We start from the raw sequence: 14,659 nt of genomic DNA, 5'->3' as shown, positions 1-14,659 counted from the left end.
TGACCTCAGGTGATCCACCAGTCTCGGCCTCCCAAAGTTCTGGGATTACAGGCGTGAGCCACTACACCTGGCCACTTCTATGGTTTTTAATTGTAAATCTTTTTGTTCTCAGAAATTATATGTGGCTATAGCTAGGGAAAGTGGTGCACACCTGTAGTCCCAACTACTCAGGAGCCTGAGGGAGGAGAATTGTTTGAGCCCAGGGGTTCAGAACTATGGTGCACTATAATGGTGCCTGTGAACAACCACTGAACTCTAGCTTGGGCAATATAGTGAGACATTGTCTCAAAAGAAAGAGACAGAGAGAGAGGGAGAAGAAGAGGGACAGGGAGAAGGAGGAAAGAAGGGAGGGAGGGAAGAAGAAAGGAAGGAAGGAAAGAAGGAAGGAAGGTAGGAAGGAGTAAGGAAGGAAAATAAACTATTGGAAATTAAAATTATGCCCAGGATATTGACTTTTCTGATTATCACTGGTTAATATTTTTACTTCCTGGATAGAATAATAACAAATGTAAAATTCTAGCCTGGGAAAAGCCAATTTAGGAAGGAAGTACAATGTTCAGTAAACTAATTAATGTCTTTGAGACAATTTCCATCTTGTCTGTTTCCAGTGCCTCCAAGATACTATTTGTCAATTTTAAACTGTACAATATTAAGTCTGGAGATTTCCTTTGGCACATACCATTTTTGGGGTGTTTACCACCAGAGTTCAAATAATACAATGCCATTGCCTAAGAAATATAGTTTTATGAGGTTGTATCTGTAATGTAAAAATTTTGTAGGTTAGTTTTAAAATATATTAATATTAAATAGATTAGTATCTAATTTTATTTTATTTCAAACTTAAAATTTCATCTGTATAATTTTCAATTACGGAACAACAATAGAAGATCATGACTACAGGTCAGATGGTTTGGTGTCTAATCCTAGATCAGTCATTAATTAGCCAAGTCATTTGTTTTCTCTGGACTTCTGTTTCCTCTATTGTAAAATGATGGCATTATAATTGTTAGCGTGTTCTCCACAGTGTCAGATTCTATGATTCCCTGATACTGCAAGACTCCATGTGTAATTTCACATATGTTTGGAAATTAGCATTTTAAAGGTAATTTTTGAAATAGTGAAAGAATATAAGACAGTTTAAAAACCTTACTACAAATTTGTTTATTAATTAAATATTTAAGACTTTATGTTTCAGAGATGAGCACTTACTGCAGTCACTCTATCAGATGGCTATCACTTGGTTTCCTCTTCAACATATTCGCAGAATTGTGTAATATCTCCAGCGTGCCATATAAACAAGATGCGCAGTTGTGCAATTTTGCATATTTAAAAGATAGCTGTACTAGTTGGTGGTCCAATTCCTTCCACAGTCCGGAAAGGCATTTGCTTTCATTTAGTAACTAGCTACCATGGTGGTAACAGATGATTTTTAAACAGCTGTCACAAGCTGAAAACAGCACAAAACAAAACAAAAAGCCACCCTCCTACACTATGTATAGCCAGCTTGCCAACAGCTGAAATGAATCTTTCCTGGAGCATTTTAACAAATCTTTTTTTTTTTTTGGTTGTTGTTACAATTAAACAGAGAGGCAAGAAACTCAGACAAACTGGCTTCATGTTTCCCATGTGCCTAACTCCTAAATGTTCTAATGGGGTCACAGCAATTGGTGGTTTCCAGATGCATTTAAAATGTGTTCATTGCCTGCAGGAATTGGCTTTTAAAGCATACACAAATCTTCAAATTCTTCAGTCTCAAGATTCTACTGTAATCCCCATGAGGTACTATGTAGTCTGTATAATGTTTGTCCACAGTTTGGTGTTTAAGTTGCACCAAACTTAAGTGCAACTTAATAATAAATTTAAAAAATGAGAAACAAATTCTGTCGCAAGTACAGTTTCTCTTCTCTCTTTTTTCCGTTGTCCCATTACCACTTTCCTTGTTACCCTGAAAATCATAGAAATAATCAATAACTCCTATTGGAGAAAAAGCTGTCATGAGCATTCTTCCTAGAAGAAAGCTGCTGGCGTCCTGGGGTGAGTAGGCACGCCTGGATAACTCATTCCTAGACTGGGGTTAATTAAACTACAAACATGTCAGTCTGACAACTTTAACCGTTCATGCTGTGTGTATTAGAATGTCTTGCTTTCTTTTACTTGCTCCTGGACAATTTCTCCCTGTCATGAGATTCTTCCTTAACTCACTGAGCCTGTGTTTACACCCAGTGTTTTACCTTTCATTGAAACTAGGCAGAAGGCAGGCTTGTGGTCTGTCTTCTCACGTCTGGCAGGGCTGAAAAGAAGACATGAGAATAAAAACATGGTTTTTGATGAAAAATGCATTTAACAGGTGGTTTTCTCCTTCGGCGACTGACATAGTTAACTTCCCTTGAGGTACATCTAAGACTCATGTCCTTCATATTTTTTTCTTTTAGATTCCATGTGGATGGCTCATGAACAAAAATGAGAAACAGGACGATAAACTGGTAATGTTCACCAATCAATCTGAAGATTCTGAAAGGTAATAACAGTTTATTTGGAGATTATATGCTTCTGATACTAATATTCTAATTAGAGCACTTCTGCTTTGCAACAATGGTAGTGTATTAAGAGTAGAAGAGAAGCTGTCTGGATGGAGCTGTATAGAATAGAAAAGGAAAAGATGACAGGTCACAGTACGGCCCATCTATCTGAACATATTTTCTTTTATTGCTATCCACAGGGCAAAAGTCATGGTAGGTTATGAAGATTATTTGATTTTTAACATATTTGTAAATTTCCATTGACAAGCCTTGGTAGATGGTTTCTCTGTAATTGCACAAATTTGTCTCCTAGGAAACAACTGTATTCCACCAGTAAGGTGAAGGAGTAGCTTTACCTTTTCTCCTGATTTGCTTAATCCTTAGCTCACCTGAAGGAATGTGAGAAGTTTACTAAGTTCCTTATGAAAAAACATCCCTTACTTAGGCACTTTCCACATTCTCTCTGTCTTTCAATGTTTTTTTTTTAAGCCTCAATTCTTTTTTTTGGTTCAAAGAGTTTTTTTTTTTTTTTTTTTTTTTTTTTTAATGTGGCACCTTTTACATGCAAGATATTGTGCTTGCTCCTTGCAGAAGAGGAATCAGATTCAGCCCCTGTCCTCAAGCTGCTTGAAGTTTAGAAGTGCAAAGTCATGCATCATATATGGTAGGATGTTCTGCCTCATGAAAGAGGCACAGATAAACTGTTCTTAGAAATCGGAGGAAAGTGAGATTTCCAAAGATTGGGATAGAAATACACGAAGTGGTTTAACCTAATTTCTGGCAAAGAGAAACTGGGGAGATAGATGGAAAAACAGAAGGAAAGGCTATTCCAAGCTGAAGGCAGAATGTGTGCAAAGATGTGGTGGAAGTATAGTCATGTATTTGTGTCTGGATCAACTAACGGTTTGTTTTGGCTTCCGCAGGTGGTGTGTAGTGAAAAGGAAACTCAGTTTATACTCTCTCTTGAGTGAGAGACTAAATAGCTGAGAATTTATTCTACAGGCCAATATTTCTGTTTATAAAGACAAAACTTCTATTTTGTGATACCTTTCAAGTGAAAGATAATTTAAATAAATAATAATAATTAAGTTCTTAGGCCAGTGGTTCTTAAACTAGAGTTCTCAGATCCTGTATGTCTGGAGTCATATTCTCAGATTGTCTGTGAGAATCTTTTCATTAAAAGAGGCCCATCTGTACTTTCAATATGAAAATCATGACTGGACAAGGGGTAACATTAAGAATTTTGAACCAAGGATTTCCAATAGGCTACTCTAGCAATAGTGTTAAAAATTAATTGGAAAGGCAAAAGATCTGAAGTTCAAATAAATATAGAAATATTAATTTCTCCCATTCACCTCAATTACATTCAGTATCTTTAACAAGCATTTTAGCCTTTAATTGTATGTAATTTAGCATTTTCCTGTGCACTATACTTTATTATTCTATAACTGTGCTGGGTGTGTAAGTCTCTCCTTGTCAATCTGATTTTGCCTACCTCAACGGAAAGACTTGACATGCAGCAGAATATTCCCCCCAAAGACTGTGGGTCTACAATAAGCATTGATCTATTTTATATACATTTTAATAAAATATTAGTAAAATTGAAATTTACATCACAGGAGTCATTTGAGGATGAAGTTATTATATTGACAACCTCTAAGATACTATAGGCATTACAGAAACAAAAAATATATGATGTGATGTTGAACAACTTCTACGAAAGATGATACCCATCCTCCTTTGGTAGCAGAAGCATATGCTTGGCAAAATTTCACCATGTAGAAAAGGTAGAAAGGAAGGGAGGAATAAAGAAAGGAAGGGAGAAATCTATTGTTTCTAAGACATAGGGGCTATCCTCACCCCACCACCTCTCCACATGCACAAGCCATTTCCTTCCACGTGGACAATTCTGGGACTTTGTGTGAGCTCCTGAGTCCCATTCTCTTGCCTCCTCTCCACAGCCAGCAATCATTTTACTGTTTAGTTCTATTTACCGATGATGAAAATTATGTAGAATTTAGTAGCTAACGTTTTTTCTACAGTGGTTAAAATTTTGTATTTTGAATAGAGAGGGTTAGGTTCTTTGATAGTAATCTAAAATGTTCAGAAGATGGTTTTCAAGTTGCCTTCTCGGGTGTATATACCCGGAAGTGCAGAATGAAGGATAAGGGAAGAGGCAGTGAGGCAGTGGCCGCATTCCGTGTCTTTGCCTGAGGGAAGTGGGAAAGAAGAATAAAGAAGAGAGGTGAGAGCAAACAGGGCAGGAAGAGAATAGTGAGCGCCTGAGTCATCCTTCCCTCTATCACTCCTGAACTGACTCCTTCCTGACTCCTTCCTGACTGAAGTGCTTTAGGGCCTACGTATTGATATTATGGTTGCCACACCAGGCTTCCTTTCAAAGGAAAATAAAGGAGTGGAAGAAATAATTTTGATTGTCAGTGTGGAGGATTATCAAAGTAAACATGGTGTTTTATAGTTTTTATATTTCCCTTTAACACAGTTTTGAAATATATTGTTATTATAAAAGCAATCCCTCTCAACATGTATGATCCTGGGGTCATCCTTTTTTCGAAGTACTCTTGTAATACTAGTTCCTCGTTTTAATTTTTCTAAAGCAGATGCTTTCCTGTCCTAACAATTATTGTAAGAAGAATGTCTTTTTAAAAAAAAAAAAAAAAAAGGATCATGGATTCAGAAAATTATAATTATAACCTCGCCAGAAAAACTACTATAATTCATTTTAGCCTGAAGTAGACCTCATCTCAGAAGAATGAGATGAATTTGTGTTCTCATGAAGTGACCCTTTTACCTGGCATTAAACTCATTCACAACTGCAGTCACTGAACCTAATATTAAACAGGATCTAATGCCATCCGTTTTTCATGCCTTCTGGTAACGATATAGTGGATTTCAGATGTACTTAAGGAGCTCTGTGTCTTTCTTCATATTCAAATCATTCAAATGTCTTTATGTAAAGCATTGGTGGACATTAAGAAAATTAAACAATACTTCTGTCTTTTTTTCTCCATGTGAGTAGCATACTCTCTTCCAGATGCAACACTGAGCAGCCAAACAGCTGCTGGCTATTAAAAGTCCCTTAAAGTTCTATTTTGTTTTTTGTCTCATAAAAGGAAGAGACATGTAGGAATGTTTATGGGGTGACAGGCAGATGTTTTACTTGTACTATGTATGTGGTAAACGAAAACTAAAATGATCTCTTTTATGATATCATGGGCATTTTTACAATTCTTTTGGCCTCTTTATTTTAACCCCTTCTTAGCTGACTCTAAATTTAACTGTTCTGGAAAGGCAGAAGAAAGAACCATTTATACAGTTACTGTAAGTTAAGGTTATCTCACACCTTTTCATAAAGACAGACATCCTTGAAAATGTATCTTCTGTCCATTCATATTGTTTTGTTAGGTAGAAGAGAATCTTATAGTTTGAAGAGCTAAATAAAGGTATTTTTCTTTTCACTAAATAAGCAGCAACACTGATGAATAAGTATTTTTTAATGACACACAAAACATCACAGACCAATCATAATTTTTTTCATAAATTTTATTAATTTATTTGCAATTCAAATTTGTTAGTTTTTCAGAAATTACATGTCTTCAAACTGATAAACATCAAAGTCCCATTGGGTCTCTGGACAATAGACTAAGTTTCTTCTCTTTCCACATTAAGAAAGCAGTCTCTCAATCTTATTTATTTATGTGTAGCATGTTAGATGAAATTACGTTTTATTGGATGGATAAATTCACAGAGATTTGAGACAAGGAGCTTTGGGACAACTTGTGCTTTGAGCCAGGCTCATAAAGCACATTTCAGAAAAGCCTCTTCCATGCAAACACCACCCATGGGATAAACACAGATTTCCATATTCTGAGGCCTACCTTATACAGAAGGTCCAAGAACGTATTTAGAGTATACCTTTTGTTCTGTCTGCCTTTAATACTTTATGCTTGCATACACTCTTGGATTCAATGTAGAAATCACTTGTAAGGCTATTACTGTATGCTAGAAAGTCTTTGGGAGATGTTGTTGAAAAGAATACCAAATTAGAATTTTCCCAAGAATCAACTTAGCATTTTTCTGGGCAGTACTGGTACCAGCATAAAATTTGTGTGTCTAGAGATGCGAAATCACCCAGCTTTTACCTCAGTGGAAATGTCTTTGATAAAAGCTGTGGTGGCACGGAGCTTGCTTGGAGGTCTGTACGAGGCCCCAGGCAGGCCACAGACAACCTGCAACCAGCTGAATGAATTTTAAGTCTGTCCTTTCTGTGTGTGGCAATTCTAAGGACTTGCTCTCTTTTTGCAGAAGGCTTCAGAGTTTATGCTGAAGCCATCTCCTCCGAGTTGATAATTCAATATACAGACCCTCCATGGCAGTACATTCCATTTCTGTGGCTTAAATTTGAAGCAGTTTCAAAGCCAGTTAATGTAATAGAAGGTATTGCATTAGCAAAATTCTAGTTTTCAGGGCAATTTGGAAATAACAAATTCACAACTCTCTCTGCTACTCTGACAGGAATTTGTGTAAATGTACTAAGTGAAGAAATAATGGGAAAAATGAAGAGACTAGAGTTTGGAAAATTCAATTTGGCTTTGGTTTGAATCTTTTTGTTTTTATTCCTTCACATAAATTGAAAATTTAAATGTAATACCCTCAGTGAGTTGGGTTTTCGTCTCTCATGGGCTTCCACTTGGGATAATACTTATGTCTCTATTCAAATATAAGTTTAGAGAGTAGGCAGGTTATATTGAAGATTTGTTTCAAATACCTTTTATTCCTCTTTTAATATTTTATATGATTTGCTAGTATTTATATTGACGTAAGACTCTAGCTATCACTTCATATTCTAAATATTCTGCTCTGTTAGTTAAATTGGATCATGATTATTTAAATCACACATCACCCCTCTTTCCAAGCCAACTGAACTAGAGAATCATTTTTCAGTTTCACATCTAGGAAATATTTCTATGCCAAGGGCATTTCTGCTTTCCAAGCCTAGTTATTTTCATTGTTCTAACCATAGAAGTTCCTTTATTTTCTTTATATTACCAGATCAGGGTTTTCAATTATGACAGAAAATACCAGCATACTAAAATACAAAATAATATTTATTTTAAGATCCAAACCATTTGATGATTTCTCTTTTTCATTTCATTTTTTGCTGTGCTACATCATACTTTGTTTTAGAACACAACAGCGGGACTGAATTGTGTCCCCCTAAATTCACATGTTGAACTCCTAACCTCCAATGTGACTACATTTGGAGATAGGGCCCTTAGGAAGCAATTAAGGTTAAGTGAAATCATAAGAGTGGGGCTCTGGTACAATAGGATTAGTGACCTCATAAAAAGAGACCAGAGAGCTTGCTGTCTCTCTCCACATGTGCACAAAGAAGAGGTCATTTGAGCACACCGCAAGCCTTGAAAAGAGGTCTTAGAATGAAACCTACCTGCTCACAAACTTCCCAGCCTTCAGAACTATGAGAAATAAACACCTGTTGTTTACACCTGGTCTATGCTGTTTCCTTATGGCAACTCAAGAAGACTAAGACACCTATTTGTGCAACAGGTACTTTATAAGGATTTTATTTGCTTTTCTTATTGATCTGTAATGATTTCAGAGACTGTGTGAAGAAATTGGGCTTAAGCGGCTATTAATATCTAATAGGCATCTGGAAGTCCAGGCAATATATTAGAAGATATTCCCTTAGGGGACCACCAATACTTCTATTATTTAAGATATCATTACTAAACCTGGTGCAATTTCAGCTATTAAAAAATGTGCCAGAGAACAAGGACTTATTTTATCTCTATGTAATAGTAATTTTTCCTTTCTTTATTATAAATTATAATTCATTAAAGGATGGTGAAATACCTTTTCATCTGTGGGCTCAGGGTACCTCACACCTACCCTTTTGAGCAAAGCTGATAGCAAAAGTTCTTATTTATTTAGAAGTGAGGAGTATCCACTATCTCAATGATACCATTTAAAATCAGTATTGTGGTTAAGAGTGTGGTTGCTTGAGTCAGACTCCCTGAGTTCAAATCACACTTCTAGGTAAGTCATTTAATCTAAAGCCTTAAAAATACTTCAAATTTTAACAATTTTCTCTTTTATTAGAAGCAGTCATGTAAAATTCAGCATAACTCTATACATTACCAAAAAAAATGTGCCACCAACTAGTTTTCTACAGTAAGAAATATACTATAAGAAGTACCTAGAATAGTTCTTGGCATGTAGTAAATCTCCATAAATATTTGCTGAGTGAGTGAATAAAAGTTGCATAACTAAAATGATCAATAAAACATCAATAAAATAATATAATGGATATTTATCTTTTTCTATTTGGAATAAAAAAATAGAAGATCTTGAATCTTCTGTATTTGTTTAATGGAGCTTCACAGGTACACACATGTGTGGTATTTGTCATAACTTTATTGATCTGAGTTTACAAGGCTAATCTGGAGCCTAATTATTTCCTCTGGGTTCACTATTCCTTCTAGGAATAATGCTGCTTGTTTGAGTTCATTTAAGCATCCATTATACCCAGTGTGACTTCTTTTTTCTGACCACAAATGCGTAGTTTCTTCCCACAACTTGCCATGCCAACTATGTGTCCAATAATTCAATTCAATGTTGACACTACCAGAAGTTAGTACAGACCCCACAGGTTAAGGTCTCAGTCCCACAAGACTGCCCGCACTTCAGAGGCCAGTTACAAGTCCAGTGACCACTCATACTTCTGACCAACATGCTACAAATTCAGAGGTTACCACAACCCCGTCCTCAGGTTTGGTAATTCATGAGAAGGATTCACAGAACTCAGAAAACACATGTTGCCAGTTTGTTATTAACATACAACTCAGGAACAGCCAGATGAAAAGAATCCAAAGGGTGAGGCATGGAGATGCTGTCACACAGCATCCTTGCCCTTAACAAACCTGCCATCCTCCCAGCACATCAATGTGTTACCAACCAGGAAGCTTTCCAAATCTCCTTGCTCAAGAGTATTTATATTCATACAGAACCCAGTAGACTTAAGTTTTTATTAAAGAATATTTACATCCCAATGTCCAGCTCCCTCCCCTTCCTGGAGATCAGGGAATGGTTCCTACCTTCTAATCACAAATTTGGTCTTTCTGGTGGCCCCGCCCTGAAGCTCTCCATGGAGTGCACCCTGACAGACTTCATTAGCATAAACTTAGGTGTGGTCCAGAGGACTGTATAGTTAAAATAACAAGAGACAGTCATTCCTATCATTAAGAAATTCCAAGGATATCAGAAGCTCTGTGCCAGGAAACAGAGACAGAGTATATTTTTTATTATATCACACCCACTTGTAACAGCCCAATGGATTCTCCTTGCCTGTTGCCTAGACAAAGCCAATTTATCGACAGGAATTGTAATAAAGAAAGCATTTATTTCAGGCATAGCCAGCTGAATAAGAGACCAGTTTTACCCTTACTCAAATCAGTCTCCCTGAAAATTCAGGGATCAGGGCTAAGGATAATTTGATGGGTAGGGGATTGGGACGTGGGTAGTGCTGATTGGTTAGGTTGGAGATGAAATCATAGGGATTTGAAGCTGCCCTCTTGTGCTGAGTCAGTTCCTGGGTGGGGTCCACAACACCAGATGAATCAGCTTATTGATCTGGGTAGCACCAGCTGACACATTTAGTTCAGGGTCTGTAAAATATCTCCTTTTGGGTTTTACAATAGTGATGTTATCCCTAGGAGCAACTGGGGAGGTTTCAAATCTTGATGTCTCTGGCTGCATGACTCCTAAACCATAATTTCTAATTTAGTGGATAATTTATTAGTCCTATAGAGGCAGTCTGGTCCCCAGGTAGAAGGGGGTTTGTTTTGGGAAAGGGTTGTATGTTAGTTCATTTTCATGCTGCTGATAAAGACATACCTGAGACTGGGAAGAAAAAGAAGTTTAATTGGACTTACAGTTCCACATTACTGGAGAGGCCTCAGAATCATGGCGGGAGGTAAAAGGCACTTATTACATGGCAGCAGCAAGAGAAAATGAGGAAGATGCAAAAGCGGAAATCCCTGATACAACGGTCAGATTTCATGAGACTTATTTACTACCACAAGAACAGTATGGAGGAAACCAGCCCCATCATTCAAACTATGTCCCACTGGGATGCTACCATAAGACATGGGAATTATGAGAGTAGAATTCAAGATAAGAGTTGGGTGGGGACACAGCCAAACCATATCAGGTTGTTATCATCTTTGTTTCAAAGTTTAACTATAAACTAAGTTCTTCCCAAAGTTTGGCCTATATCCAGGAGTGAACAAGGTCAGCTTGCAGGTTAGAAGCAAGATGGAGTCAGTTAGGTCAGATCTCTTTCACTGTCATAGATTTCTCAGTTATAATTTTTGTAAAGGCAGTTTCAAATTTTTGGTCTCCTTGTCTAAATTGCCCTCCTCTGTGTGGCTGCCATGCCCAAATCTGCAGGTTGGTTGTTTTTATTAACTAATACCTTAAGTCAATGTTAAAGTAGTTAAATAAAGCATCTAAACATCACTGAAATTATGAAATAATACAGAGAGTAAGATTTAAAGATATATAGCATCTACATAGACTTTATTGCCTAATCTATTAACATACAGCTATTATAAATCATTCACTGACATATCCTGATTTCTATGAAACTTTAATAGATTTAAACTTAATGGAATTTTCTTGATTTTCCTGGGACTTGTTAGTTGCTCTTGTTAATTTAGAAGTTTCTGCTTTACAACTGTCAACACTTAATGTCTATTTTATGCTTTGAGTTAAAATATGTCATTGATCATTGTTTTTTTACTGATCTTGAGGCTTTTTTTCTGTACTTCTGAACAATTCTCTGAATATTCAGGGTTCCTTCTTCTTTCTTCTTCAATTTCCAGTCATTAACAGCAACAAATAAACAGCAAACAAAACAAAACAAAACAAAACAAAACAACCCCAGATCACACATACTATATTTTCACTAATATGATCTTCCATGACTGTTTTCTTCCAATAAAAACATTTCCCTCTACCTGATCACATTTTTTTGCCTTAGCTCTTTGCCCTTTGGAGTCAATATTTGAACTTATTTCTATTTTAAATTGAAAAGTTGGCCTTTCAATTCATGTACAACTCCCATGAATTCAAAATTAGATAACTCTGTACCTTCAGGAACTTAGTGCAAGAAATAAAACATGGCTGGGCTCAGTGGCTCACACCTGTAATCCTAGCACTTTGGGAGGCTGAGGCAGGTGGATCCCTTGAGTCCAGGAGTTTGAGACCAGCCTGTGCAACATGGTGAAATCCCATCTCTATTAAAAGACAAAAAAAAGAAAAAATTAGCTGAGCATGGTGACACACACCTGTAGTCCCAGCTGCTGTTGTCTCAGTTACTCAGGAGGCTGAGGTGGGAGAATCTCTTGAGTCTGGAAGGCTGAGGCTGCAGTGAGCCGTGATTACACCACTACACTCCAGCCTGTGTGACAGAGGGAGACCTTAAGAAAGAAAAGACAAGACACACACACACACAAACACACACACACAATATATATATATACACAAATGTAATATCTTAACACCTTTAAATACATTTATATTTTAAAAGTCAGAGCAATAAATTTATGATAAAATTCCTATGAGAATAATGAATAATTTATAGATTATTTTTAAGGAACAAGTTGATTAGCATCATATTTAACTTACCTGAGGATCAGGGAATAATAGCTTCTTCCTAATTGTGCTAAGGGGAGGATTAAATGAGATAACACATGAAAAGTGTTTAGCAAAAAGTTTATTTTGATTAAGACTTTCATATTCACCTACCTAATCAACATGTCTACTTGAGAAGTCTAAAAGATATCCCAAGTAAGGGTCTCCTAAGACTAGTCTAAGTTTGCTCTTCTCTTGGTCTTCCCTGTCTGATATTGTTTGGCTATGTCTCCACCCAAATCTCACCTTGAATTGTAGTTCCCATAATTCCCAGATGTTGTGGGAGGGACCCAGTGGGAGGTAATTGAATCATGGGAGTAGTTACCCCCATGCTGTTGTCATGATTTTGAGTGAGTTCTCACGAGATCTGATGATTTTACAAGGGACCTTTGCCCTTTGCTCTGCACTTCTTCCTGCCACCCTGAGAAGAAGGTGCTTTTCTTCCCCTTCACCTTCTGCCATGATTGTAAGTTTCCTGAGGCATTTCTAGTCATGCAGGATTGTGAGTCAATTAAACCTCTTTCCTTCATAAATTACCCAGTCTCAGGTACTTCTTCATACCAGCATGAGACAGACTAGTACACTGTCTCAATAAAGGGCAACTTTATTATTTCCAGTTTCTTAATCTGAAAGAACTTGGAGGCACCCTTGAGCTTTTCTCTCTTTCCTTTTCCCTCCTACTGGCTGAATTCAAATTACGCCCAGAATACCACCTTTTCTCTCCACATCCCTCACTACCATTCTGTCCAAACCACAAGTATCCCTAGTCTGCATAATTTCAAGAACTTATTAAATGGTCTTGGTACCTTTACCTATGTTTCCCTACAGGCTGTTCTAAAGCCACCAACAAGAGTGATCTTTCCAAACTATGTCACATCATATCCCTCCTTTGCTGAAAACCCCCATCCACTCAGAGTAAAATGCAAAGTTTTTACAATGCCCATGAGCTTCCTTGAGCTGGCTCCCTTTTACCTTTCCAGTGTAATCTGCTACAACTCCCCTTCTCACTTCCCCCACTCCAGCCTATTTTCCTTCTTGCTGTATGTTGGAAAAACCAAGCAAGCTCTAGCCTTAGAGATTTTGCACTGTCTACCTTTACAGGGAATGCTGTTTCCCCAATAAGCCATGTGGCCCATACTACACCTCCTTCACGCCTTGCTCAATTGTCACCTTTCAATAAGTTCCACCTTTGATCACTCCATTTAAAATTGCAATTCCCATCTCCCCAGCTAACACCTCATAACCCTGATTCCAATTACATTGCTCTATATTTCTTCTATGACACCTATTACCTGTTAAAATGCTAACTAGACACAGAGCTTCTACAAATGGGAAAGGGAAAAGACACACATAATGAAAAACCAGTCAAGAACCAGAGCGAACAATTATAGAAGATAAAAGCAAATGAATAATGAACATATTGAAATATGATCAATATCACTGGTAATTAGGAAAATATAAATTAAAACAATGGAATTTTTTGGTTGGCAAAAATATCAGTAACACCTAGGACTGACTTCAGTTGCAGGAAAATAAGAATTCTTACACATAGCTGACAGAAATGAAAATTATTGTAACCAATTTAGAAAATAACCAAGAAGCACTACTAAAAGTTTTAACGTCCATACCCTTGGAACCGACAATCTAACATTGGTAAATCTATTCTATATAAATAAAATACTAGTATGTAAGAATATATCTAGACAGGTATTTTTATTGTGCCTTTATTGTAGTGACACCAAGAGGAAAACGTAATTAGAAACAACTTGCTATTCTATCATAGAGAAATGATTAAGTTGTGAACTCTGAAAATCTGAGACAGGTCTCAGTTAACTGAGAAAGTTTATTTTGCCAAGGTTGAGGATGCATGCCTTAGGAGGTCCTGATGACATAAGCCCAAGCTGGTCAGAGCACCATTTGATTGTATACATTTTAGGAAGATATGAGACATCAATCAATATATGTAAGACAAACATTGGTTCGGTCTGAAAAAGGCAGGACAACTTGAAGCAGGGAGGGAGCTTCCAGGGCACAGGTAAATAAGAGACAAACGGTTGCATTCTTTTGACTTTCTGGTTAGCCTCTCCAAATGAGGCAATCAGATATGCGTTTATTTCCATGAACAAAGGGGTGACTTTGAATAGAATGGGAGGCAGGTTTGCCCTAAGCAGTTTTCAGCTTGACTTTGCCCTTTAGCTTCGTGATTTTGGGCCCTAAGATTTATTTTCCTTTCACGAAGTAAATTTGGTCCATTCATAATTTTGAAATATTATTTGGCTATTTAAAATAATTAGAGCAATATGTATGAACTGATGGAATATTCAGAGAGTTTTGCATAAATGCAAAATAACCAAATAATTAGCAGAGTTATATATAATATAATATTTTAGTATTAAATATTTAATTTA

At 36.8% G+C, this 14,659-nt stretch overlaps 1 protein-coding gene across 1 annotated transcript in view; it reads left to right on the top strand.

Annotated features, from left to right (window-relative positions):
- Positions 1 to 2,438: 2,438 nt before the first annotated feature.
- TNIP3 (TNFAIP3 interacting protein 3) overlaps positions 2,439 to 14,659 on the top strand; it is an 85,872-nt gene continuing 73,651 nt past the window's right edge. The window contains exon 1 of the mRNA XM_017859301.1: positions 2,439 to 2,518. Coding sequence (XP_017714790.1) covers positions 2,451 to 2,518 — 68 coding nt within the window. The 5' untranslated portion in view covers positions 2,439 to 2,450. The remainder of the gene's footprint in view (positions 2,519 to 14,659) is intronic.

The sequence above is a fragment of the Rhinopithecus bieti genome, unplaced genomic scaffold, assembly GCF_001698545.2.
Source record: "Rhinopithecus bieti isolate Rb0 unplaced genomic scaffold, ASM169854v2 scaffold_48387, whole genome shotgun sequence".
NCBI lineage: Eukaryota > Metazoa > Chordata > Mammalia > Primates > Cercopithecidae > Rhinopithecus > Rhinopithecus bieti.
The sequence above is the reverse complement of the archived record's forward strand: the minus strand, read 5'-3'. Positions and strand labels throughout refer to the sequence as shown.